The 26,087-nt window shown below is 43.7% G+C and overlaps 2 protein-coding genes, 1 long non-coding RNA gene and 2 other non-coding genes across 7 annotated transcripts in view; 2 read left to right on the plus strand and 3 right to left on the minus strand.

The window, feature by feature from the left end:
• ctps1a (CTP synthase 1a) overlaps window positions 1-10,853 on the plus strand; it is a 13,190-nt gene extending 2,337 nt beyond the window's left edge. For all 3 annotated transcript variants that reach the window (XM_015973284.3, XM_015973285.3, XM_015973286.3), the window contains exons 2-18: window positions 1,027-1,208; window positions 1,292-1,462; window positions 1,628-1,728; window positions 3,410-3,526; window positions 3,767-3,850; window positions 4,875-4,955; window positions 5,041-5,192; window positions 5,264-5,396; window positions 6,552-6,640; window positions 6,721-6,815; window positions 6,936-6,998; window positions 8,051-8,094; window positions 8,172-8,268; window positions 8,343-8,398; window positions 8,480-8,576; window positions 10,406-10,550; window positions 10,617-10,853. In XM_015973284.3, coding sequence (XP_015828770.1) covers window positions 1,034-1,208; window positions 1,292-1,462; window positions 1,628-1,728; window positions 3,410-3,526; window positions 3,767-3,850; window positions 4,875-4,955; window positions 5,041-5,192; window positions 5,264-5,396; window positions 6,552-6,640; window positions 6,721-6,815; window positions 6,936-6,998; window positions 8,051-8,094; window positions 8,172-8,268; window positions 8,343-8,398; window positions 8,480-8,576; window positions 10,406-10,550; window positions 10,617-10,704 — 1,788 coding nt within the window. In that variant the 5' untranslated portion in view covers window positions 1,027-1,033 and the 3' untranslated portion in view covers window positions 10,705-10,853. The remainder of the gene's footprint in view (window positions 1-1,026; window positions 1,209-1,291; window positions 1,463-1,627; window positions 1,729-3,409; window positions 3,527-3,766; window positions 3,851-4,874; window positions 4,956-5,040; window positions 5,193-5,263; window positions 5,397-6,551; window positions 6,641-6,720; window positions 6,816-6,935; window positions 6,999-8,050; window positions 8,095-8,171; window positions 8,269-8,342; window positions 8,399-8,479; window positions 8,577-10,405; window positions 10,551-10,616) is intronic.
• Window positions 10,850-12,611, minus strand: LOC107394361 (uncharacterized). The gene is made up of 6 exons (XR_001573986.3): window positions 12,505-12,611; window positions 11,878-11,988; window positions 11,618-11,659; window positions 11,413-11,461; window positions 11,149-11,215; window positions 10,850-10,980 (listed from the first exon to the last, which is right to left on the minus strand). It is a non-coding gene; the product is annotated as an uncharacterized lncRNA (long non-coding RNA).
• LOC129164665 (small nucleolar RNA SNORA44) lies at window positions 11,254-11,382 on the minus strand. The gene has a single exon (XR_008564189.1). It is a non-coding gene; the product is annotated as a small nucleolar RNA SNORA44 (small nucleolar RNA).
• LOC129164662 (small nucleolar RNA SNORA16B/SNORA16A family) lies at window positions 11,720-11,856 on the minus strand. The gene has a single exon (XR_008564186.1). It is a non-coding gene; the product is annotated as a small nucleolar RNA SNORA16B/SNORA16A family (small nucleolar RNA).
• A 491-nt stretch (window positions 12,612-13,102) lies between the features above and the next one.
• rab42a (RAB42, member RAS oncogene family a) lies at window positions 13,103-18,082 on the plus strand. The gene is made up of 2 exons (XM_015973287.3): window positions 13,103-13,525; window positions 17,476-18,082. Exons 1-2 carry the CDS (start codon window positions 13,311-13,313, stop codon window positions 17,915-17,917), a joined length of 657 nt encoding a protein of 218 aa, XP_015828773.1. The 5' UTR covers window positions 13,103-13,310; the 3' UTR covers window positions 17,918-18,082.
• The last annotated feature ends 8,005 nt before the right edge of the window (window positions 18,083-26,087 follow it).

A 26,087-nucleotide genomic window follows, 5' to 3' on the forward strand; every position in this document is an offset into this window, starting at 1 on the left:
AAAAATAATAGTAAACAAGCCCCAACACAGTGGGTTTTTTTCTTCATATAAATACCTTCACTTTAACCAGAGGGTTTAAAAAAGCAATGTTTACTTACCATATCTGCTTCTGCCGTGGCCTTGTGGACGACAAACTGATCGAGGGTTCCCCGTAATTTCACGTCCTTTATGTTTTTCATGTGGCTACTACTAGACGCATGTTGCTTGAGGTCAGTGAGTCCACCATGCCCTTTGGAAAAACTGCGCCGGTACACGGTGCAGTGCGCTTTATAGGTGTTATCGCGCAGTTTTTCCAGCCAGGAATTTTCCTTTTCCCATTCCTCCCTGTATTTTTGAAGCCTTTTTTCTTCTTTCTCGGAGGGGTACTGTCGTCCGAGACTTGTACAGCAGTGTCGGCGTTAGTTTCCCGGTTGGCCGTGCTGTTTGCTGTCGTCTGTTTTCTTCCGGTATCTTCTCCCCAAGCGACCGTTCCTCGACCAATGAAATAAGCGGTAATCTGTATCGTCATATTCGTGTGTAAGCATGCGGCCAGTTCATTGGTCACAGAGCAGGCGAAGGGCTGGCTTTCAAACAAAGCGTTAATTCCGGTAATAGACTACAGACTAATTTTGATCCATACTATATTACGGGACAAAGTGCGTCCCTTTTGAGTTCAATACGGGACGTGCACTTGTGTTTCTAAATACGGGACGATTCCGTTTTTCAAGGGACGGTTTGCAACCCTAATCCAAACACAAGTATAGAAAGGTTTAATTAGAGAAAAACACGTTGTAGTTCTTCACAAAAGCACAATGGCCACAAATCCGTGAAGTGGAGAAAACCCAGAAACCCAAAGTCTAATTATTGAAATTTTCTCTGGACTTTTAGTCAATTCTAATGGTTTTTATAAGATAAATAACGGAAGTCTGGTCAGGTCACATGACACCTTCTTACTGATGATTTAGAAGAAACAATTGCTGGGGTGGGAAAACTCAACTCAACTGTGTGTATGTGTGTGTGTGTTTCTAACCCGGCTTCTGTTTCCAGATATTTGATGGCAATGATGAAATACATCCTGGTAACCGGTGGCGTCATTTCTGGAATTGGTAAAGGCATCATTGCTAGCAGCGTTGGCACGATTCTCAAGTCATGCGGTTTGCGTGTAACAGCCATCAAGATCGACCCGTACATCAACATAGATGCAGGCACCTTTTCGCCCTATGAGCATGGTACGTGGGAGGAAATCATCGGCAGACGGAGCACATTTTTGATCAAAACAGCTGCATGACCGTGCCTCATTGATCGTGTCTAGGTGAAGTGTTTGTGCTTGATGACGGTGGGGAGGTGGACTTGGACCTAGGGAACTATGAGCGCTTCCTTGACATTCGACTGACGAGGGACAACAACCTGACCACTGGGAAGATCTATCAGTCCGTCATCAACAAGGAGAGGCGGGGAGACTACCTGGGCAAGACTGTGCAGGGTAAGGTCAACATCAATAAGTGACTAACGTGAATGTACATTTTAGCACTAACCAACAAATAAAGTTGGCGTAAGACTCACATAACCCTTTGAACAAACTGCCTACTAAAATGTAGTTAATTGGATTAAAATCTAAAATACAAAAACTCGGTATTGTCTTCTGCAGTGGTGCCACACATCACCGATGCCATCCAGGAATGGGTTGTGAAACAAGCCAAAGTGCCCGTCGATGGCGATGAGACAGAGCCTCAAGTGTGTGTGATAGAGGTAAGCTGGATGGATGACCCGAGACTACGTACTCGTGAATACGTTCGCACAGTCCAATAAGCTGTGTCTGTTTCTGGTGATCCTGTTCAACGTGGTGGTGGGTGTCTTTATTTGGTCAACTCAGTAAAAAGTTGGTATTCATACCAGATGAGGAATCACAACCAGGAATCTGAAGCTGCGTCTTTGGACTCAACGGGAGAAAAAACTACAGTCATGGCTGACCGATAACTGATATCACAGCCAAACCTGCAACGAGAACGTGTCAAGAACACGCTCAGAGCACTTGTTTTATTTTTTACCAGATTCAAGGGTTGAGTTACTTGTTCATCTGGTTCAACAAACGACGTGTCATACTCACCGCTACAAACGGGGCAGTCCTGATACACGTCATCAAAGAAGATGCAAACACATCTTTTTTCTACACAAAGGACTTAAGTAAAGAAATGCCCAAATGAGCCGTTGCCATCTTGGTTTTTTTCCACTCAATCGCAGTAAAATCCTCCCACCAAACCGATGGAGTGCTGTGATTGGTAAAGCCGGGCGTACACTGTGCGACTTTTTCACTCGTAGCACTCGGCTTCAGCTCAAACTGTACGACTTCCTCGCAGGGCAGATCTCACGAGTCATGTGCTCACACTGCACGACCCAGTTCTCGCATGCGACCTGACTGCTCACACTGTACGTCTGGTAGCAACACGTCGGACCTAAAAATATGCTAAAGATAGCAGTTTTTACACAACACGTCAGACTTTCTTGTTTTGCCTGTTGTCCTTCAGGAGTGCTGCAGGAGGACACACAGGGGTTTATGGGGGTTGGATGAGGAAAACGAAATAAAGAAAGTGAATCTGTGTTTTGTGATCAGTTTAATTTGACACGAACACGACAAACACGCTTTCTTGACAATCTTTGTGAGTAAAAAAAACGTGTAGAAATAAAAACGAACAGCGTGTGTTATTAGGGAAATAGCGGGCGAGTGGTGTAGATGCAGGATTGCGCATGCGCCGTGAGCGGTTCTGATACTTTTTGGGTCGCAGCTGCTCGCAGCGCCGCTTCAACAGTGCGATACCCTCACGAGGGACGAGCAAAATATTAAACACGCCAGAAGTCCGTGTGAGCTCACGACTGCTGATCGGCAGCTGGTCACGTGGTGTTAATCGCCTCTCGTAACCCCCCGTACACTACACGACTGCTCGGCGCTAAACTCGCCCCGATGTCGTGGATTCTCGCACGAGTGGAAAATCGGCTCAAAAAAGTGAGAAAGTCATAGAGTGTACGCCCGGCTTTAGACGCCAAACTGCTCCGGCCGATGGTAGGCTCACTGGGGCTAGACCAACATGCAGAGGAAATCCATTTTCTTTTGCTACAGTCTGTCCAGATTTCTAGGCTGTGTGTGTTGGAGCAGGGGAACAACTAAAACATGCTGGATAGGAGCACCCTAAAGCAGGCTTGTGCACCCCTGGTGTAACACCTAAAGTGTGCAGGGTGAAGGTGAACCAGGTGGGCCGGCCGGGTAGCTGCTGCAGGAGTCAGCGCACAGGAACAGTTCTGATGCTCGGAATGGAAACTTCTAGAACAATCTCTCTGAGATCAGAGTCTGTGGTACTCGCTAGAAAATAACGCAGGTGTGGTTTTTGTGTGTATCGCTTGTTTCTGTTGTCATAGTGATGGCTTGTGTTTGCAGCTAGGAGGCACTGTTGGAGACATTGAGAGCATGCCTTTCGTTGAGGCCTTCAGGCAGTTCCAGTTTAAAGTGAAGAGAGAGAACTTCTGTAACATCCATGTCAGTCTGATACCACAGGTAAGACCTGCCCCCCTTTAGTCTGATACCACAGGTAAGACCTGCCCCCCTTTAGTCTGATACCACAGGTAAGACCTGCCCCCCTTTAGTCTGATACCACAGGTAAGACCTGCCCCCCTTTAGTCTGATACCACAGGTAAGACCTGCCCCCCTTTAGTCTGATGCTTTGGTCTCTAGAAGACATTCATGGAGCATTCATTGAAAGCTTTCTAAGTGTCCGTTTCTTGTTGCCGTTGCCAGCCCAGCGCCACGGGAGAGCAGAAGACCAAACCAACACAGAACAGTGTGAGGGAGTTGAGAGGTTTGGGTCTTTCTCCTGACCTGGTGAGTTCATGGGTCCTTCATTCAGAGTGTGGTGTTTAGCCTCTATAAAAACATACCACTGACCCAAACTGCATCCATTTTATTTACTCTGAAGTTCCTGTTGGGTATGTGTGTGTTGTGTTGGAAGGTAATAACGTTGGCTGATCGGATGAATTACTCGGCCGTTGGCGATTGGCCGAGTCTTGCTGACTGGACATTACAAACTTCTTCTTTTATGTAACTTTCTCTGTTAGCTTCATTTAAACACTAGGATTGTTATGGTTCCAATGATAAACGGCAATCAAGGATTCAACATAACCGTAGACACAGGAAACAGTTTAGTCAAACCAGAGTCTAACTCACCGTTTGGATCCTCAAATCTCTGGCAGAACCGAGCCGACTCCAACAAAACGGGTCTTTTTACATTAAGAAGTCCAGAAAAAGCTGCTGTTGTGTCCTTGGCCAATGGTGATGGCAGCCTCGCCTCTCAGACCGTTGCAGGGAGGTTGTGGCTGCCATCACCAGCAGAGTGTGAGTGTGTGAATAATAAAAAGCACTTGCCTAAAAAAGCGCTATATAAATCGAATCCATTATTATTATTATTATTATTATTATTATTATTATTATTATAGCACAAACCAATAGCCCAGGCATTATCTATTGGCTGACAGGTCAGACGCACCACCCTCTATCATCGTGTGGGTAGTGTGAACCAGCTGCAGTTCAGGTTTTAGTTGATCGATGCGTCGAATAGCTGCTGAAATTCAGCAACAACCAAATCTAGCGCGTAGTCACTGTGGCCTGCTGTGATTGGTGGAAGGCTCCATGCGGTGTGTCAGGCCCACAGGATGTAGGAACGTGTCCTGTGTGAATATTTCACCCTTCGTCATCGTTTGGACTGACGAGTATTAGATCACATGTAATGTATGTATCGCCCAACCTTAGAAGCTCGTTTCACCCAAACAATAAAAACAAAATCTAGAGCAACAAATGTGATTCATTATTTTCATCCTTTTACATTTTCTTTTCCCGTTTTTGCTGACAGATCATGTGCCGCTGCACCACTGCTCTGGAGAACTCTGTCAAAGAGAAGATCTCGATGTTCTGCCATGTAGAACCTCAGCAGGTAGATGACACGCACCCTCAAGCCTGTAGCAGGTCTGCGTCTCCACGCTCTGTGACTCTAAACCATCTGACTTGTCTCGTTGCAGGTCATCTGTGTGCACGATGTTTTATCCATCTACAGAGTCCCGTTACTGCTGGAGGACCAGGGTGTGGTAGGCTACCTGAGCAGGAGGTTAAACATGCCCATCGAGACTAAATCCAGACAGATGCTCACTAAGTGGAAGGAGATGTCAGACAGGTGAGACGACTGATGTAATCCGTGGACTTGAGAGGTCAGCTGATCGACTAATGTCCGTGTTGTTGCTGAAGGTCGGACAGGCTGCTGGAGCAGTGCTCCATCGCTCTGGTGGGGAAGTACACCAAGTTCTCCGACTCCTACGCCTCAGTCATAAAGGCTCTGGAGCACTCGGCGCTGGCCATCAACCATAAACTAGAAGTTAAGGTTTGTAAATCAACTGTGCATAAAATGAAAGAAAGCTTGTTTAATTTATTGCCTCTAAGCTCAACTGTTGTGAAATGCAGCAGCGAGTGTTTTCCTTTCTGTAAGTTCGGTCACACTCTGAGGTTGTGCGAGGCTGAGTCCGACCCAGGATCCTTATTGGTTCCTCTATGAGTGGTCAGACCGTGGCGGTAATCTGGCGCAATCATATCCTTTTAACAAAAGATTATGCAATGGCACCACCACCCTCCGTTGAGCCAAGACCTAATATGCTGTCATAAGTCGGGCGTTGTGGCAACATCACCACCAGGCTTGGTGGAACGAAGACCGCAAAATGGCCGCGTTGTCGTGCTGCCATGGCGCTTTCTTCAGACACGATGTGGAGGCAGTGTCACGCTGATCAGTCGGCACAACGTGTCTTCTACAAAGGGCTTCAGCTACTTGCACGGCATCAGCACACGGGCGAAATCTACGGTTACGTTTCAAACTGTTGCGACTGGACCGCGCTTTGGCCAATCAGAGCAATGAACAACATGGGCAGCAGTAGCTCAGGAGGTAGAGCTGTTGGTCCGCTTATCGGAAGGTTGTAGGTTCGATCCCGGCTCCCGTCAGAGAATGCTTCTGTTGTGTTCTTCTGAAGACGCCTAACTCGCCTGGCCTGCTGCTGCTGGTGGGAGAGACCGGTGGCGCCTGCGTTCGGCAGTCTGGCTTCCGTCAGCGAGCCCCAGGGCAGCTGTGGCTACGTTGTAGCTCACCACAAGAAGTGTGTGAATGGCATGTTGTTGTTGTGAACAAGGCACCATACGAGGACAGATCATGTATGTACTCACCGTTACGGATTTCAGTCAACAAGGCGGTCCACCATGAGCAGGCTTGAGTACATCTATCTGCTCTGGACTCAGAACAACTCAAGTCTAAATCCTCCAGAGCCGACGCCATTTTAGTAGTTTTCTCCATCGCAGGGTTATGCCTGTTTAATAAACCGAGCGCTATGATTGGCCAGACAGAGCTGTTTATGGTAGACCTGCTGATGCTACAATGGAGCATAGCTAGACCGACCTGCAGAGCAAAATCCTTTTTCTGTGGTTGTTCTAGACTCCATACCACACAGATAATTACTTGATTTATTTTATTTTATTTAGTGTTTTTTCCTGTTAGTACATAGATTCTGCGTATTTGGAGCCGAGCACGCTGCAGGAAGAGCCGGTGAAGTATCACGAGGCATGGCAGAAGCTCTGCAGCGCCGAGTGAGTTCTACAAAGACGATATCGTCATTTATTCTGTGAAGCGGCATTTTTCTCACTCTGACCTTTTGTCCTGTTGGCAGTGGTGTCCTTGTTCCTGGAGGTTTTGGTGTCAGAGGAACAGAAGGGAAGATTCATGCCATCAACTGGGCCAGGAAACAGAAAAAACCCTTCCTAGGTAGAGAATAGCCACGGGGATTATTCTGTATCTACATTTGTCTTTGAACTATTCTCATCAAATAGAACTAAACTGTCCCACATAAGTAACAGGAGATGGCTGGTACGGGTCTTTCTGCAGGTGTGTGTCTCGGGATGCAGCTGGCTGTGTGTGAGTTTGCAAGGAACACCTTGGGGTGGACAGGTAAGCCCCAGTAGCTGCTGCTTCTCACATCTCGCTTTCTAAAGCCGGGCGGACGCTGTGTGACTTTTTCACTCGTAGCACTCGGCTTCAGCTCAAACTGTACGACTTCCTCGCAGGGCAGATCTCACGAGTCATGTGCTCACACTGTACGACCCGGTTCTCGGATGCGACCTGACTGCTCACACTGCACGTCTGGTAGCAACATGTCGGCCCTAAAAATGTGCTAAAAATAGCAGTTTTTACTCAACACGTCAGACTGTTTTGTCTTGTCTTGCCTGTTGTCCTTCGGGAGTGCTGCAGGAGGACACACAGGGATTTATGGGGGTTGGATGAGGAAAACGAAATAAAGAAAGTAAATCTGTGTTTTGTGATCAGTTTAATTTGACATGAACACGACAAACACGCTTTCTTGACAATCTTTGTGAGTAAAAAACGTGTAGAAACAAAAACGAACAGCGTGTGTTATTAGGGACATAGCGGGGAGCGACGTTGATGCAGGATTGTGCATGCGCCGTGAGCGGTTCTGATACATTTTGGGTCGCAGCGCCGCTTCAACAGTGCGATACCCTCACGAGGGATGAGCAAAATATTAAACACGCCAGAAGTCTGTGCGAGCTCACGACTGCTGATCGGCAGCTGGTCACATGGTGTTAATCGCCTCTCGTAACCCCCTGTACACTACACGACCGCTTGGCGCAAAACTCGCCCCGATCTCATGGATTCTCACACGAGTGGAAAATCGGCTCAAAAAAGTGAGAAAGTCACACAGTGTACACCCGGCTTTAGGTTGGGTCAACTTGTTCGTTGCTCCCAAAGCTCTAACTGTTGGTATAAATGGAGCCAACACACTGCTGCCTCCATGATGGACTCATTAAGCAGCCCAACAGGAGCGTGAGCTCCGAATCAGTCGACTTAACCTGAGCCTTGGTGCCATGACAACCAGAGGATATATTTGGTGGATGAACCATTTAAACTGCATGAATAGTAATCAGTCCTGATGAAAGGCTGCTAGATTTAACTGATCCTGATGTCTTCCTATTTTTCACATGCAGATGCAAACTCTACTGAATTTGACCCAGAATCAAAGCATCCTGTGGTAGGTTTGCTCAGGCGTTGTCTCTCTCCTACACACTCCAGAGTGTTTTAATTGGGCTTTGTTTTATTGCCTCTCAGGTGATCGATATGCCAGAACACAACCCTGGGCAGATGGGTGGCACAATGAGGCTAGGAAAGAGACGGACTATATTCAAATCCAGCAACAGTGTTCTGAGTGAGAGAAGCCTCCAGCTAATGCCGAGAGACGCTGTAGATGTTGTGCTCAGACCTGCCTGCTCTGTGTTTCAGGAAGACTTTATGGAGATGCTGATTATGTTGACGAGAGGCACAGACACCGCTTTGAGGTAAAACTCGCCACTCACTCAGCTGAACATCACATAAGATGAGGAAAATGGGCAGATTTATTTTTTGTGTTGTGTTGCAAGGTCAACCCAGAGCTGAAGAACCACTTTGAGGAGAAAGGTTTCCGGTTTGTTGGTCAGGATGTGGAAGGAGAGAGGATGGAGGTCATCGAGCTGGATGGTAAGGAGTCCAGTGGATCTGACCTTTCTGTGTAAAGGTTCTAAACTGTTCTGACTAGAAATGTTCCTGATCAGTCTCCATTTACTAAAGAGTTTACATCTAATAGGATATTCATCATCATCATCATCATCACTTTATTTATATAGCACCTTCCAACTGCCCAAAGGCAAACCGAAGTGCTGTACATTAGGGATGCACCGATGGATCGGCATTTGATCCCAATCGGCCGATAGCGCCCCTATCGGTTTTGATCGGAGTTTCAAAATAGATCAAAGCAGACCGATCAGGTAGGGTTGTCACGGTAACCGGTGTAGCGGTAAACCCCGGTAAAAAAAAAGTTGACAATAATAATAACCGTCATGTTTTTAAAAAAAACTATATTATCTCGGTGGATTACCGTGGCTGCGGTGTAGGCGCGGTGACCCTTACCAGCCACCGTATCTGCTGCTGAAGTTGCCGGCGGCACATGCGCACTTTGTTGTTTACAACCAAAACTTTCTTGAAGCTAAAGCTGAAATAATGGCCAAAGGAGGAGACGGCAGCACTCAGGACATTTATTATCCCTCAAAGAAGACAAAGTGGGAAGTACGGGCATCTTTTGGATATTTGAAGAATGCCGAGGGACAGCTGATAGAAGACGGCTATCCTGTTTGCAGCACGTGCAGAAAAAGTGTCTGTGAAAGGCAGCAACGCTTCAAATCTCATGACACATCTGCGTGACCAGATCCGAGGATCACGCATTTTAGCTAAAACACTAACGTTAGCTTGCCTTGCGTTGACTGTAGAGTTGTGGGTTGAGGGAGAATGCAACGAGTCGCTATATAAAGCAGCCGCAGCGCCGCTACATGCATATAAACCGTGTCGCGGACACCGCCATGTTGAAATGACGCTACGCATTACGGGGCTCCCGGGGGGGGGGGGGGGGGGGGGGGCTATAGCTACCCCTGGATTAGTCATTGCACCCCAGTAGCACCCCCAATATTAATTTTTTTTTTTTTTTACAATTGAATTTTAATTTAACGTGTGGATGTGATATTTAACATACAAAACAAAATAATCAGTAAATTATATGGATAGTAAAAACTTAAACCAAAACAGGAAATTGATGTTAACCTTTGATCTCATTTTCCACCTGCGAACGAGTGAAAGGTAGAGCTAGCGGTAAAATGGATCGGGTTTTGTTGCCCACATTTCCACGGGTTCAGTCAGAAAGGAATGAATGTTTAGAAGTGTTCAGACCCACAAACACCTACGGATCTGAATGAAGAGAATCAACCCTCAACCGCCGCAGCAGTTCAGGGTTTAGTCGCTGGAAATGCTAACACTAACGTTAGCTAACCTTGCAACACTGTAGATGGTTTTCTGTGTGGCTGTAGAGTTTGATTTCATGGAAGTCAGCGATTGTTCATTTTATGATGTATATTAATGATTGTTTCAGGTGTTGAGGTTTTCTGCACACGTGTATCTGCTAGTTAAAGGTGGTTTAGAGAATAGGTACGCATGACCACTTCCTTCATTGCACTCAATAGACTAGCTCCTTCATAGCACCTGCAGAAAAAATTTTTGGAGCCGCCCCTGACCTTTAGTGATTTGCTTTTTTGGGGGGTGCACACATCTAGCTAGAGCAAGACTGTCGTTTGGCTCTCTGAAGTCTTTGTACAGTGGCACGAGTCCTGTGTGATGGCTGAAAATACTCGCAGCAACAAAATGTATTCGTGGTGCCATCAGGGCTAGGAAATGTTATTCCATTTCTTCAGGCTAAGCTGTTCAGTGTCTAGTTGTAAATTCTAATTTGTCAGAACCTGAATCAGTTTGCCTTTTCCTTCCAGACCACCCTTACTTCGTTGGAGTGCAGTACCACCCCGAGTTCACATCTAGACCCATTAAGCCATCACCACCTTACCTGGGGTTGCTTCTGGCTGCTGCAGGAAAACTGCAGAGCTACTTGCAGAAAGGCTGCCGTCTATCTCCACGGTAATGGGATTACAAGTTGGAAATGTGTTTCCACGTACAAGCTTTTAATCTATAATTCCTCTACAGAGACATGTACAGCGACCGCAGTGGCAACAGCAGCCCGGATTCAGAGATTGCTGAGCTGAAGTTTCCTCCAGTTACAGATTCAGCATGAGTGTTGGGCGTGCTTCAAGTCCTGTAGTCTCTTACAAGCTGGCCCCACATCAGAACTGCTATTGCTGTGGCCTTACTGTATATAATGTATTGCTGTTTTACTTCCAACTTGTAATGACCAGGATTCAAATAAACAAACTTAAAAAGTTATTTTAGTCTTTATTGAAAATGTCACATTAAACATTAAAAGTTTTAGCAGGCCCCTGCTCCCAAAAAGCAGTCTACCAACGTTTCTGGCTCAGCTCCATGGCAACCCCTCGGCCCGCTGCCACTGCACCTGGAATATAAAGTCGGTTTTAAATCTCAGCTGTGAAACTCCCCACAAACACTCGAGAACACTCAATCTCAGTCCCATATCCGCAAGCTTCATCCAACAGTCACGTTATGTTTTAATGTCATCATGGATCAGAATAAGCAATGCACAGCAATCATTTAGTACACATACCTTAAGTAGGTCAGTCTGTGGAACCCATGTAGCAGAGTCCAGCTTACGATCACAGGTGGACTGGTGCCTGCAGGAAAGCAATGTTGGGTTTTATATTTATTATTCATCTGTAGGGCAGCTGAGTGGCTGCTAGTGGCAAAAGGGCCACAACAGTCAAAGACCGCCCAATGTTCTTGCATGCATTTGGAGAACCATGAGCTACAAGTGAGCTCAGATCCTTAGGATAGCATGCTACGGTATCGTCGACTAAAGGGATGAAGTTACCTTGATGTGTGCCATTTCCTTCTAGTGTCTAGTCTTCAGTCCAGTTCACCTACATTGGAAAAAAAAACTTTAAATTTTGGAACGTTTCATTTTAAAAATTCATTACGTAAGCTTGGCTCAGTAAAGATGTCTCAATCACGTTTCAGTGAGGGCAAGTTTCTCATCACAGCCAGGATGGTTACTGTAGCCCAGCTCAGCTAATTACCTGCAAGGTTTCCTTGTGGCACGCTTCTGCAAGAGCCCAAACCTGTCAAAATAAATCATAAACGTTGACACGTGTGACCGACAGTGTGACACATTTATGAAGAACTGTCCTCCTCCTCAATGTTGCTGCAGCAGTTACTACCAAACTGAGCAGCGACCGTCGGTAGAAGTGTTGATCTTGGCTTCTTTTTGACCGTTCACTGCTACTAGGAGGCATGAACGGCTTCGATAGGAGCCTGAAGAGAACCAGCTGAACCTCACCTTATAGCGACCCGATCCTTCCCATTCCATGCCAGTTTGGTCGGTGGAAAAGGCCCATTACATTCACACAGAGGTCCATTCCTCAGGGAGGGTGGCTGAAGCCTTCAGGAGCTGACACAAAAAAACAAAAACACGTTTAAGTGAAACTTTAAAGTAAAGTTAACTTATTTTAAATTGCGGAATTTTGCCCACTATTTCATTACGCTAATACAGAATGTCGTGAATCGATCTTCGGTTTAAATGATATTTATGGACATCACTTGGTGTCTGATCAGCAGCCAATAAAGTTTTGAGTATTTGAATGCAGGGCCGTACCACGTGCGTCTGCAGGGGTGAGTAGCATGCTAAAGGTTTGGGGTTAACCCAATTTTTAAAAAAAGGCACTAATGTATTTAAGACATTTCATCTTTCGCCATTAGTCTACGGAAGTTAACGGGTTATGAAAACGTTATAGACGCTTTTAAAGCGTTCAGCCAATGTGAAGTGGCTAATTTTGGTAGCATTAGCATACACGCAACAAAGCACCAGAACCCCTTACTTAATGCACCACTCTTTAAAATGCACCTTTAACCGGAATGGTTGTTCAAAAACTTGCGTGAGCCAAAACTTAAAACAATACGGCCTTACCGAAAAACAAATCCGTGCCCATCTCTTCACAATAAAACATCAGTGACGAGAACTATCTGGCGATGAACGAAAAGAGCGTAGGGAGCGCCTGCGACCAATTTTATACGTTTGCGATTCATCCTCTCCCCTCTGATTGGTCAGTTACCTGATATTTCTCTCTGTAATTGGTTATCCAGATCACGTGTCCTTTCTCTGATTGGCCACATGACCAAAAGCACGGTGGGATATGTATTCTTTAAATCTAGCTGAAAACCATCGACGTACATACAAACAAACAGTTTTAATTATTTCTTTAACACTTTTAGACACAAATGGTCCAGTAGTTATATTTTGTATTTCATTTCCATTTTTTCTTATTTTAGAGTTTATAATTTACACTAAATGTAGAAAATGCTTAGAAAAGGCACAAAATGAATCCTTTAACCTACTTTCAGAACCACGGATAGCAACACTGAGGCTTTTAGTTTGAGGGTTTGAACAAAAACCGTAGACTACTTGTGTCTCATCGGTGTAAAAATGAGAAATTGTGTTAATTGCACTCATGTGGTAATAAAGTGTCACACTAATATTTTGAAGCTGGAAATGACCTCGCGCAGAGCAGGTGACCACGGCCCTAGAACAATCTGTTAACGCACTGTGGCTCGCGCCCCGGCTGGGTTACAATAATCCAGTCGAGCATAGGTAACGCTGTCACATGATTGGTGCGGTCGCTCGGCGCCTCTTCCTGAGCAGAAGGCAGCTGCAGCAGCCCGGGCTCCGTCCGCGCTTTGTTCACACGCACACGCACCTCGCCTCCCAGTCATGCCATGGATACTTTGTGGCAGTACCAGTTCCGAATCATCCTGCTCGGGGACTCCACGGTGGGGAAGTCGTCGCTGCTGAAACGCTTCACGGACGGGATCTACAGCGACGTGGCGGATCCGACGGTCGGGGTGGATTTTTATGCCCGCTCCCTTGATGTGGAGCCCGGGGTGAAAATAAAGCTCCAGCTCTGGGACACTGCCGGCCAGGAACGATTCAGGTAACTAACCCGCGTCTTTGGAGTGCATCCACCTGTCCGGGAGGAGATTTCAACACCCCAGAGGCCTTTCAGAGCTGTTGTGGTTGTTGTCGTTTCAAAGGAAATAAAAGCAGTTTCATGGTGGGGGATGCGATGCAACATCCCGGTTTAAAAGGGATGAAATTGTCCAAAATGCACCGGCCTGTGTAACAGCAACGGGCCTGCACATCGAGCTACATCATTCGTTCTCGGATGATGAGCAGCCTCCTCATATTTAGGCCGCATTTGATTCTCTCTCATTTGGTCTCCAGGGCAACCAAGGGATGACAGCTCAATCCAAATCTCCGTTTATTTACACATAAAGGCCTACATCCGATCATATTTCCCCTGTTGCGTTTTCAGCTCTTTCCTTGCTGTCAAACAATCATATTTTCAGGGACTTCCTTTTCAAAGCAGCTCTCTTAGATCTGGGGTTCCTTTTGAAGCTGGAGCTTCTGAGGGTATTTTCTGTCAGGCTTCACCACACTCTTACGACTTTCACTTCTCCCTCAGCAGATCTGTGGGGAATGTTTTTGAAATCATTCAGCAGTTTCTTACAGAGTGGAACCTGCATGTGTTTTAAATGCAAACCTAAGTTAAAGTGTTTCCCTTTAGCCATTCCTGATTTTATAAGCACAAAGTAAACCTGCATCTAAGTCAGGTAAACCAATTCAATCAGAAGTGGATCTGGATGCTTTTTAGTGATATATTTAAGGGACCTAACTGATCATTCCCAACATGCTCAAGCCCACCAAGTTCAGGTCAGGTAGATTAAAATTAAACCACCTGATCATCAATTCAGGATTGTGGTGCTAATCCTCCTGCATTACTCTACACCAAACAACTGCAATGACTGTGGTCATGCTACTAACACTAACAAGCTAACCCTAAAAGCACACAGCACTCAGAGATGATGATGCCTGCTCGTTGAATTTCAAAAAGGTAAAAACAAACAATGGACTAGAACATGTCATTTTTAAGGGCGCTAAATCCTCGATTACCAGAAAACAACACCTGCTTTTTTCTTCCCAGTTATTTGAGCCTTACATTTAGAATAAGCTAAAAGAAAATCCATATGATCCAAAACATTTCATTTGCTGCCACTGGCTCATCAGTGTCACCATAGTAACTAGCGACGTAACAAAACATCGATCTACTTTGATTGATTGTATTGCCAACATTGATCTACATCTTTGTTCCAAAATCCAAAAATCAATACAATAACTATTCTCAATTGCACTTTTATTTTGAAAATAGTTTTATTTTGATGTTCCTATGACATGCCGTTCTACACCTCTTTAATCACTAAAAGTGTTGATTGTCATGGTGAGCAGCGAGAAAACAGTCATTGAAGATATCGTTTCTCGTCCAGTCACTTGTAACCTTGTTTCGTACTGATCAGAGGATCCTAAATCCAGTCCAATCCTAACTGTACTGAGACTGAATTTGAGACATCGACAAACATCAAATCACAAAATACTGTATCGATATAATACCGTTGTGATCAAACCAGTGGTTTCACTGCCCAGTAACCACACTGATGTACTGGAAGGTAAATCTAGAGAGAAGAAACAATCAGTGGTCCTGTATAAATCACCCAGTGGAGTCATATTCTGATGCTTTTATTTTGCATGAATAGTCTAATGCCTGAATGATGGTGTAATTGGTTAGCCTGGTAAGCCATCCTATACGTCAGTATTTGTCTGGCCCTGACCCATCGGGAGAGCTCAGTCATGAGGTGGAACCTACGGTTGTCTTTCAGACTATCTTTGCACACTATTGGACAACAAACAACATGACATAATAACCTATACCGATGTCCGTTAATGGGGCAGTCCACTATACGCTGTTGAAGTAGACGCAAATACATCTTTTTTCTAATTAAAAGACTTAAGTACCTCCATTTGCTCCTGACTCAAAGAAAGACCTAACTAGTCCAAAGTTGCTGCCAAAGCAAACGAGTCACCGCCATCTTAGTTCTCTCACTCTGTCGCCTCATCCTGTCCACCAAGCCGATAGAGAACTTAATACTGGTACAAGCCTGCTTTTTTGTCAATATTCTTGATTCTGTCACAGATTTGATTTCAATCTCCCAACTGTAGGTTTAGAAAATTAACTCATTTTCTAAACCACCTACTCTTCACTGGGGTCGCCGGGTGCTGGTGCCTAACTCCTTCAGACATCGGGTAAGAGGCGGAGGACACCCTAGACGAGTAACCAGTCCATCACAGGGACACATAGAAACAATCATGCATGTTTTTGGTCATGGGAGGAAACCGGACTACCCAGAGAAAACCCATACATGCATGAGGAGAACATGCTAACTCCACTCAGAAGGGTCACAGCTGGGATTTTAACCTACACCCTTGTTGCTGTGAGGCAACAGTGCTACCAATTGCTAAACTAGAAATCTAGACCGGCAGTAGCCACTAACCCTAACCTATTAGAACCTCAGCAGGCCCAAACAGTCTTGTGTCTTGCCAATCACCTTCTGAAGACAACTCATATCAGACCATTTCAGTGTAGGCAATGTTTACTCCTTTTAACTTTTTCATTGTACCAATTAGCCCTCCTCTAGACATTAGTCTGTATTTTCTGGCTTCGAGACGTTTCTGGCTTGATGTAAATGTGAAGGACCAACAAAATATACCAATAGTACCAGTTAAAGGAAGAGTCAAAGCCTGAATGTTGCATGTGACACTGCTGTCAAGTACCCAAAAAAGCTCAATTTGTCTTGCAAAGCAGAGATCTCAGGGCACTCTCAAATTCAATTAGAAGAACTGAATTAAGTTTGGATTTGGTCAAACTGAGGACAACCGGGTCTCAAATACCAACAACAACAACAGCTGTGCAACACGAAGTGTCAAATGCTGGTTGAGTTCTTCTAGAAGATCTGTCTAATGGCTTTGAAACCTCGTCTTTTGCATTTTTTTTTTTTTTACTAATCTAATACTTGGACTGAATCTGACCTAGCTCACATAGACACCTCAACGTTGTCTTCACCCAATTTAAAGCTCTATGAGCATGTATCTTTCATTTCTCTTCAACAATAGGGAGTCTAAGTCATGCCCACCTACTTCCAGACCATGGGTCCTCGGAAGAAGAAGAAAATGAATGCAACTCAATGAGGCTAAAAATGCTATTTTCTAATTCTGCTTGTTATGTGCCATGGATTTCACATAAGATGTCCGTGAATTTAAAAAAAGCATTTTGATATCAAGAACATGCTAATTTTCGAATGGGGGAAATGTTATTTTAGATTTTGTGTGAAATTAAGTCCAGGACTACAAATGTTCTTCACAAAAGTGACGTCACCAAACCAGAAACGGAGAAAAGCAGGAGAAATGGACATAAGTTCAACAAACTTCCAATCCTTCCTTCGGGAGGAAAGAACCACCATAAATCTGGCCATGTGGTAAGTAGCAGCTATGCTAGGGGAGAGGAGATTATGTGGTGATGTCACATATGCAACGTGCGGTTGGCTGATTTGTATTCATGCTAATTACGAACCTTTACAAGCTGATAAATCTCAAAGTCTGACTCAAAACTTTCATCAGAAACCAGTATTGTGAACAGCATCTGTACAACGTATTGAAACCATTGCAAGGGTTCTCAATTTCCTCACAGGACCATGCATGAAATTTGAAAACAAAAAGACCCTCTTGAACAAACCTCAGATACAAATGTACTAATTCAGTGTGATTTTGTACAAAATTTGTATGATTTATTGCAATTTGTTACCCCCAACTAGTCACCAACAACTGCAGCCCAGTGAGATACCGGCCTAAACTCTCAAACGTATTTATGGTGGTCTTCGATATGTTTCCTAGTTTCCCTGCAGTTCATGATTGTATTATCTCCAATAAAGTGACATATCAGAATTATTTTACCTTAAGGTATTAACCATTGTCGTTAATGTGTCTACTCACCAGGTCCATCACAACATCATATTACCGGAACTCCGTCGGGGGGCTGCTGGTCTTTGACCTGACCAACCGTAAAACGTTTGACCACGTGAAAGAATGGCACAAAGAGGTGAGTGAGCACATCCTGCCCCACCACATGGTCTACATCCTCATCGGCCACAAGAGCGACCTCAACAAGGACCGCAAGGTGAGCCGGGACGAAGCGGAGCAGCTCGCTGCCGAGCTGGGCATCCGCTACGTCGAGACGTCGGCGAAGTGCAACAGCAACGTGGATCGAGCATTTGAGCTGCTGACCAGAGACATCTATGAGCTAATGAAGATGGGGGAAATCGTTACCCGTGACGGCTGGGACGGTGTGAAAAGCGGCCTCACTGCCAAAGTCCTTTATCCGGGCGAGGAAGAGGAGGAACTTGCAACTGCGTCTCCTGAAAAGGGTTGTCACTGCTGACTGATAACTGTACGTGTCCAACCACCATCCTTCACACCTCGTCTCACAAGCCACCCATTGGAACTTGATCACTGAGACTCAGCGCCGTGGTATCACCTCTCACCATGCATCACTCTCTTTCTCTGTTATTTGTGCCCTGTGTTTATGTGGGTCACACTGACAACTGGGATCACTTCGGTCCCGTTTGGAAGAAGCTGTATCGTAATCCTTGTGGTGTAGCATGAGTCAGGATGACTTCGTTGAAAAAAAAAAAACACAGAAAGTGTTCCAACGTGACCAGGTTTCGGGGCTTGATATTAACCTGTTTCTCCCTGTGGAGCAAATGGACCACAAAACAGACTCAAATGGACTAATATTATGGTCTGGTGTCATCTACGCCTACCTATTGAAGTCGGTGTGATGCATTGCCTGTAGTAATTCTGATATTGTAAATAGTATTGATAACTATAGAGATGATGGCTAAAGTAGGGGCTGTTCAGGCAGATTGTACAAATGATGGTAAATGTTCTAGTGAATCAACGTGCTCTTCCTGCTTCTGTAAGCTGTGCGCAAAGCCAACCTGACTTTGGTCATTCTATGAATAGATGTCCACAAAAAGAGATTTGTAGTTACGTTGTAAAGACAATTCATTGTACTAGGGTTCTATTAAAGCATCTGTAAATAGTACCAATATCACCAAATGCTGCACCAGAGGTCCATCTTTTATTAGTGGTGAGAGGAAGTCTTATTTTCAGGTCCAAAACATTCCCTGTTAAAGCAGTAATCCAGAGTTTTCCTTCTTTAAGGGATTATGTTTGGGTTTTTTTCATCTGTAAAAGCTCTATGATACAAAGTTGGAAAAACTTCAGTTTGTTTGCTAAGCCCGCCCCCATCCTGTAGAGCCTCGTGCAATTTGATTTGAGCACTGCTAAGCATTAGCCAATAGCATTACACATCCACTTACATACAGATGTCAATAACAGAGTAGGCGTGCACCATTGTGGAAGATCCTAGACTGATGCAGAGTTGGCAAGTAAGTCTTTAAAATGTATGAATAAACAGCATAAACTGAGAATGACAATTATAACTCAATGTGTTTTAGCTCTGGTGGCCAGCTAGAGATGCACATTCACGAAAGAAAATCATTGCCTTCAGCCGTAATCATGAAATTGAAAAGAAGAGCTTAAGCTGCAGTACATTTTACCACCACTAGACGTGCTGTCTGACAGAAAAACTCCGGATATCCACATTTAAGTGATTGTTCTGCCAGTTTGAAGTGGGTTTCTGTGGAAAAAGTGTTTCATTGAAAAAAAAATACTTCACTCTGAGTTTTTCATGCAGGTTGAACATGAAAATAGTCTCCTACACCTATTTCCTACATTAGCTTCTGATAAAAAAAAACAATAGATGAGGAAACTAGGACTTGTAAAGCCTGACAGATCTAGGTCACACTGTCACTCAACATTCATGGACTCACCCATCTTGACTCACCACGGGGAAGGCTGTTGCAGGTTTAGCGTTCAGGAAACAGCAGAGAACATCTTGGCTAGTAGAAGCTAACCGTTAGCATTAGCAACTCCACCACACAGCAGAACTCCTACAGGCTTGTGTTATTTGTGGAGATAAAACATCAACGTTGCAGAGCAAACACAGTCAGTCACGTTGTAGTTAGCCAATCAGAAGTGAGATGTCCAAATATCAGAAAATGGACTCCAAATCCTGCAGTTTGAAGCTGCTTTCTCCTCCAACTGACTTTTACTTCCTGAAACTTGTACCCCGAGTACGGCTTACAAGGAATTAATTGCTACTAGAGACCACTACACATGTATTGATTGAATGAGTGAACCACATCTTTAAAACCTCATTTTGGAGTTACAGAGATTAGTTTTGATTAGACTTGTTATTCACAATGAACTTTGAGTTTATTTGCCTCAGAAATTAGAAGAAGAAACAATCAGTTGCAGAGCTAGCCACTGTAACACCTCTGCCTGGAATTTCATCATAAGTCTAAATAACCATGAAATTTGAAACCTACTAAGACATAAAGTCCATGGATTTGGTTTTTGATTCGACTTTAGGTTTGTTTTTAAGACATTTTTGTGGCTTGCTCCAAACTAATCTGTTTCTCCAAACTGAGGTCATTCAAAGTGCTATCTACCTGCAGGTAAGATATTAATTTAAACAAAAACACATTTAAAAGATGTGGACTGTTGGCCTAGAAGTTTTTACCATTAGCACATGGATCACACGATAAATGAACCTGCACTAGATGGATGCATGGTGTCATCCACAGGTTTCAGCTGGAAATTTTGTCGGATTTGGTAAGAATTATTGGAACTGTATATTTTTTTCAGGATCCTTATAGACAGTGTTTGACGTTTATGGGATATGTTACCAAATAAAGCCACTTGACTCTGATTGGGTTTTATCTGTCTCACTCAGATTTCTATTTTAATGTTCGTAAACACTGCGCCAGATACAGATCCTCACAAGGTTTTAAAAAGTTTTATTAAATTTTTTAGATAAACTTGAGTTTCCTCTCTGCTCAGGGAGCAGCAGTGACAGAAGCATGCAAATCCACATCCTCTGTGATTTGTGTCCAAAAATTCAAACATTTAGCCAATTTTTCATCACGCAAGTACAGGTAAAACCTCATCTACGTATATGGATGATCTGATAATTCTATGATATTCTCTTAGAGCAGAGCCGTAAGAGCAAAACACACACTCATCAGCCTCCCTGGAAAGGTCTTCTCCAAGGTACTGGAGAGGAGGGTCCGATCGATAGTTGAATCTCAGATTGAGGAGGAGCAATGTGGTTTTCATCCTGGCCGTGGAACTGTGGACCAGCTCTATACCCTTGCAAGGGTGATGGCGGGGGCATGGGAGTTTGCCCAACCAATCCACATGTGTTTTGTGGATTTGGAGAAGGCTTATGACCGTGTCCCCAGGGGCACCCTGTGGGGGACGCTCCAGGAGTATGGGGTGGGTGGCTTTCTGTTAAGGGCCATTCAGTCCCTTTACCAGAGGAGCGTGAGTTTGGTCCGCATAGCCGGTAGTAAGTCGGACCTGTTCCCGGTGAGGGTTGGACTCCGCCAGGGCTGCCCTTTGTCACCGGTTCTGTTCATCACTTTTATGGACAGAATTTCTAGATGCAGCCGTGGTGTGGAGTGTGTCGAGTTTGGTGGCAGGAGAATCTCGTCTCTGCTTTTAGCGGATGATGTGGTCCTCCTAGCTTCATCCAGCTCTGACCTTCAACTCTTGCTGGGTAGGTTCGCGGCTGAGTGTGAAGCGGCTGGGATGAGGATCAGCACCTCCAAATCTGAGACCATGGTTCTCGACCGGAAAAGGGTGGCTTGAAACTCCGGGTCGGGAGAGAGGTCCTACCTCAAGTGGAGGAGTTTAAGTATCTCGGGGTATCTTGTTCACGAGTGAGGGTAGGAGGGATCGGGAGATCGACAGGCGGATTGGTTCGGCGTCTGCAGTGATGCAGACGCTGAGCCGATCTGTCGTGGTGAAGAGGGAGCTGAGCCAGAAAGCCAGGCTCTCGATTTACCTGTCGATCTACGTCCCAATCCTCACCTATGGTCATGAGCTTTGGGTAATGACCGAAAGAACGAGATCGCGGATACAAGCGGCCGAAATAAGTTTCCTCCATAGGGTGGCCGGGCTCAGCCTTAGAGATAGGGTGAGGAGCTCGGACATTCGGGAGGGACTCGGAGTCATTTGAGGTGGTTTGGGCATCTGGTCAGGATGCCTCCTGGACGCCTCCCTGGGGAGGTGTTTCGGGCATGTCCTGCCGACAGGAGGCCCTCGGGTCGACCCAGGACACATTGGAGAGCTTACATCTCCAATCTGGTCCGGGAACGCCTTGGGGTCCTGCCGGAGGAGCTGGTGGAGAAGGCCGGGGTGAGGACGGTCTGGAGCTCCTTAGTTGGGATGCTTTCCCCGCAACCCGGACCCGGATAAGCGAAGGAAGACGACAACGATAGAGCAAAAGAGATGCTGACCAAGCTGATCGCATTTAAGATGGGATGGCAAATATTCCATGTATCACATGATGTAGTCTAGTGACATCTAGCTATTATTACAGAACATTATTTCCAAGCTACAAGCTTATGATCTTTGCTAACACTCACATTGTCACAGATTGTTTATAATTATCTGTCTTTAGGGAACAATCTTCCTTTGAGTCATGCTTTAAATAAACCACAGGGCTGATGACACGACCAAACAATGTGACACCAATCGTCAAAGTGGCTAAAATGTTTGATCTTGTATTTTTATGTTTGTTTTAATTCCAGATATCAACAGCAGCAGTCACCAGTTTATTCAGTCTTGAATATTTGCAGTGCAACCGACAATTTTGGGATCTTTTGTGGACATTTTTTTTGTGGATCAGAGGCTAATGACAATAAGGATCTCTGGTTATTTCTTTGTCTATTGTTAGGAAGAAATGCTAGAATAATAGAAAATATGTGTAATTAAGCCTTTTAGCCTACGTGAGAAAAAAATGTCGTGTGGATCTCAGCATGAAGCTAATCAAACCTGCCATGTGCTACCACAGTTAGGAAACTGCTCTTATACAAAAGTCCCTTTTTGCAACCTTTTGTGTTGCCATGTGGGTCTCTGCTTCCTCTGTAAACACTCCTAACATTTTAAAACCTGCCCATTTGTTTTATGTCATTGTTTAGTTTTAGGAATTATGTGCCTAAAACAAGCCTTTTCAAAAAGTCGCAAATGAGGAAATAAGAATAAAACCACCTGGAGTTATATTTATCCATTAACCCTGATGAACCTAATCGGTTGGGTAGATTACAGGCTTGTCTTGAGGACATAAAAAGTTGGATGACTCTAAACTTTTTGCTTTTAAATCAAGACAAGATGGAAGTTCTCATCTTTGGACCAGAAAGAAAAGGAAATTGCTTAGTCAATCGCCTGACCTGAATGGCATTACATTAATCTCCGAGAACAAAGTAAGGAACCTTGGTGTTATCTTTGACCAGGACATGTCATTCAAATCCCAGGTTAAACAGGTTTGTAGGATTTCCTTTTTCCACCTTTGGAATATTGCTAAGATTAGAAGCATTCTTTCCAGGAGTGATGCTGAAAAACTAGTTCATGCATTTATTACATCAAGACTGGATTACTGTAATCCATTACTCTCAGGAAGTCCACAGAATGTAGTTAAAAGTCTTCAGCTTGTCCAAAATGCTGCAGCTAGAGTTCTGATGAGAATTAAAAAGAGAGATCATATCTCTCCTGTCTTAGCTTCCCTACATTGGCTACCTGTTAAATTCAGAATAGATTTTAAGATCCTTCTTCTCACATATAAAGCTCTTAATAATCAATCTCCATCATACATCAGTGATCTGATTGTTCCATACGTTCCTAACCGAGCACTTCGCTCTCAGACTGCAGGTTTACTGGTGGTTCCCAGAATATCCAAAATTAGGATGGGAGGCAGATCTTTTAGTTATCAGGCTCCTCTCCTGTGGAACCAGCTCCCAGCTTTAGTCTGTGAGGCAGCCACCTTGTCTACTTTTAAGACTAGGCTTAAAACATTTTTATTTGATAGGGCCTATGGTTAAAATCTGATGTTAGCCTAAATCTGGACAAGTGGGGGAGTAGAGGGAGGTGGAGTGTACAGTCGGTAAAGACGGCTCTCCCTTGTCCTGACTCCAACATGCCTCTATCTAAATAGGATAGATTATCCAGAGTTATCTCTGTAGTTATGCTGCTATAGGCTTAGACTGCTGGAGGATACACTGACCCCTTTTCACACTCTACTACTTTCTTCTACTATCTGCTCTTTAACTGTATTACTTTCTGCAATTTCAGCTGTTAACTTTATTTTCTCTGTAAGTGTTTTTCTCCCCAGAAGAAGCTACAATGATGTTCTGCTGAGCTGTGGTGGCCTCATGGAGGGGGCCATCGTCTAGCACACTGCTGCTAACCACTTAAACATTCTCCCTCTCCTGATAATAACTATTTACTTTCCTTGACGTTGGATGTGCTACTACTAGTTTACCCGTTTAATTATAGATCCACTAGGATAAATACAATAAAGTTTATCTCTCGCCAAATAGAATATTTACTAAGAAATCACAATATAACTATAGACACATTACTTTGTCGCGTGTGTGTGTGTGTGTGTGTGTGTGTGTGTGTGTGTGTGTGTGTGTGTGTCTGCTCTGTCTTCTCCATCCCCAGTGAGTCATGGAGGATGGCTGCTTATACTGAGCCAGGATCCTCTGGAGGTTTCTTCCTGTTAAAAGGGAGTTTTCCTCTCCACTGTCGCTATATGCTTGCTTAGTATGAGGATTGCTGTATAGTCACTGACACTCGTCAGTGACTTGATGCAATTTGCTGGGTTCCTTATATAGGAAACATTATTTCTGATTGGCTTAATGAACTGACCTGAATTGGAATGTTTATTATGGGAAGTGCCTTGAGACGACTCTTGTCGTGATTTGGCGCTTTATAAATAAACTTGGATTGAATTGGAGGAGCAGCGGCTCTACTCCAAGCCCCTCTCAAATATTGGAGCTTCTCAGCTTATAGCAGCCTGGAGAGGGGGGTGGGTGGGTGTGGCCAGCTCCAGCTTGTTTTCTTAAAGTGACAGAGCCCAGAAATGGCTCACTCTGGATATTGAAACTGTCAATATTAAAACTGCTGAAATTGCTTATGTGAGAGAGATTTAGAGCAGATAATTTTATGGTCATGTTTGGTTTCAACCATAAAACTATTATAACTTAAAATAAATCTCTTAATATGTACTTTTAAAACTGTACAGTAGAAATGCTAACATTCTTTGTTAGCTAACTAATGATGACTACCGATAGTTATTAAACCATCTTAAATGTAATAATATATCATAATTAGATGGCTAATAAGAAATGCTAACTGACTTATTATTGAATTGGTGTTTTATCACACAAATTGAAATTAGTTTACTATCATATTTTTCCTAGTGGATGATTTGCTTTCTTTAGCAAATTACTTTTGAACAAATTTGTGTCCACATGACATTCAATCTGCTTATATTAAACATTATTTCCGGTAACCAGAGAATTGAACTCCTGAGCCTGATAATCTGCTGTTTCTGAGCTTGGATTGAACAAATTACACACTTTTCTTTTCTTTTTTTTTTTTTTTTTTTTTTGTCTAGTCTTTTAACAGCACTTAATTTAATGTCCACAATGCTCAATAAAAAGTAGTTGTTGCTCTGCTACGATAGCTTTTTGCAGTATGGTTGGTTTATATTGAGGTTATTTATTGTAAAAAAATGTCATTTGAATAATTTAGATTTTTTTTATTAGGAATGTCGAAATGAAAGATCAGGAAAGGAAAGAAATAAAAGTAGGTCAGATTTTTATTTCAGCATTCAGCTAAAGGTAGACATATTAGTTCTCCATCTCCTCACCTGCATTTTACTTCTTAAAAAATGTTTTTAAATCACACTACACCCTGGGATGTTTACATTGGTGGGGTCCAACATAAATAAATAAATAAAAAACAATACTCACGAAATGGCTGAAATGCGGTCTTTATGATTTGCACGCACACACAATTTTATCCAAAGCTTTAGTGCCGTCCTCTGGCAGACTAAGAAACTACATGTTTGATTTGTAGCCGTCATATGGTGTTTCTTGTTTGCTTCTGTTAGATTAAATTAATCCAACATTCAATTAATTCAGCAAATAAGTTTCAGCTAATATCAGTCATATTAAGAATGTATTATACTGTATTATTAGCTGGGTCCACCTCTCTACTGGAATTCCTTCCCTGGTATTTTGATTATTAATGATAATTTCAATTTTTAACCAGTAAAACATCTCATTAGTTCATAAAATAGTATCACTACTGAGAAAAATAATCCCATTTGTATTGAAAAATATTTGTATTTTTGATCAAAATTGCTAAAACCTTAGACCACACTGCCAATAAATAAATAAATAAATAAATAAATAAAGTCAGATGACAGACTGGGGTATTAAGAAAGAACACAACTTTGTCAATTTGAAGTTGTTTGCTTTGCGTCTCATAGACCTGAAGCTCCTGTCACCCACTCACATGAACGCAACATCTGTTTGTTTGAAAAAACTAACCAATCACAACCCTATTTTACCACGGGATCACCGCCCCTTTTTACCCATGATGCTTTGCAAACTTCTGAGACATTACAAAGG

This window comes from Nothobranchius furzeri, chromosome 19, assembly GCF_043380555.1.
Source record: "Nothobranchius furzeri strain GRZ-AD chromosome 19, NfurGRZ-RIMD1, whole genome shotgun sequence".
NCBI classification, from domain to species: domain Eukaryota; kingdom Metazoa; phylum Chordata; class Actinopteri; order Cyprinodontiformes; family Nothobranchiidae; genus Nothobranchius; species Nothobranchius furzeri.

Excerpts from the sequence above, each read along its gene's own strand:
- rab42a (XM_015973287.3), top strand. The coding sequence starts at position 13,311 with ATGGATACTTTGTGGCAGTACCAGTTCCGAATCATCCTGCTCGGGGAC. Across the intron at positions 13,526-17,475 it reads GCCGGCCAGGAACGATTCAG|GTCCATCACAACATCATATT; the intron begins GTAACTAACCCG and ends TCTACTCACCAG.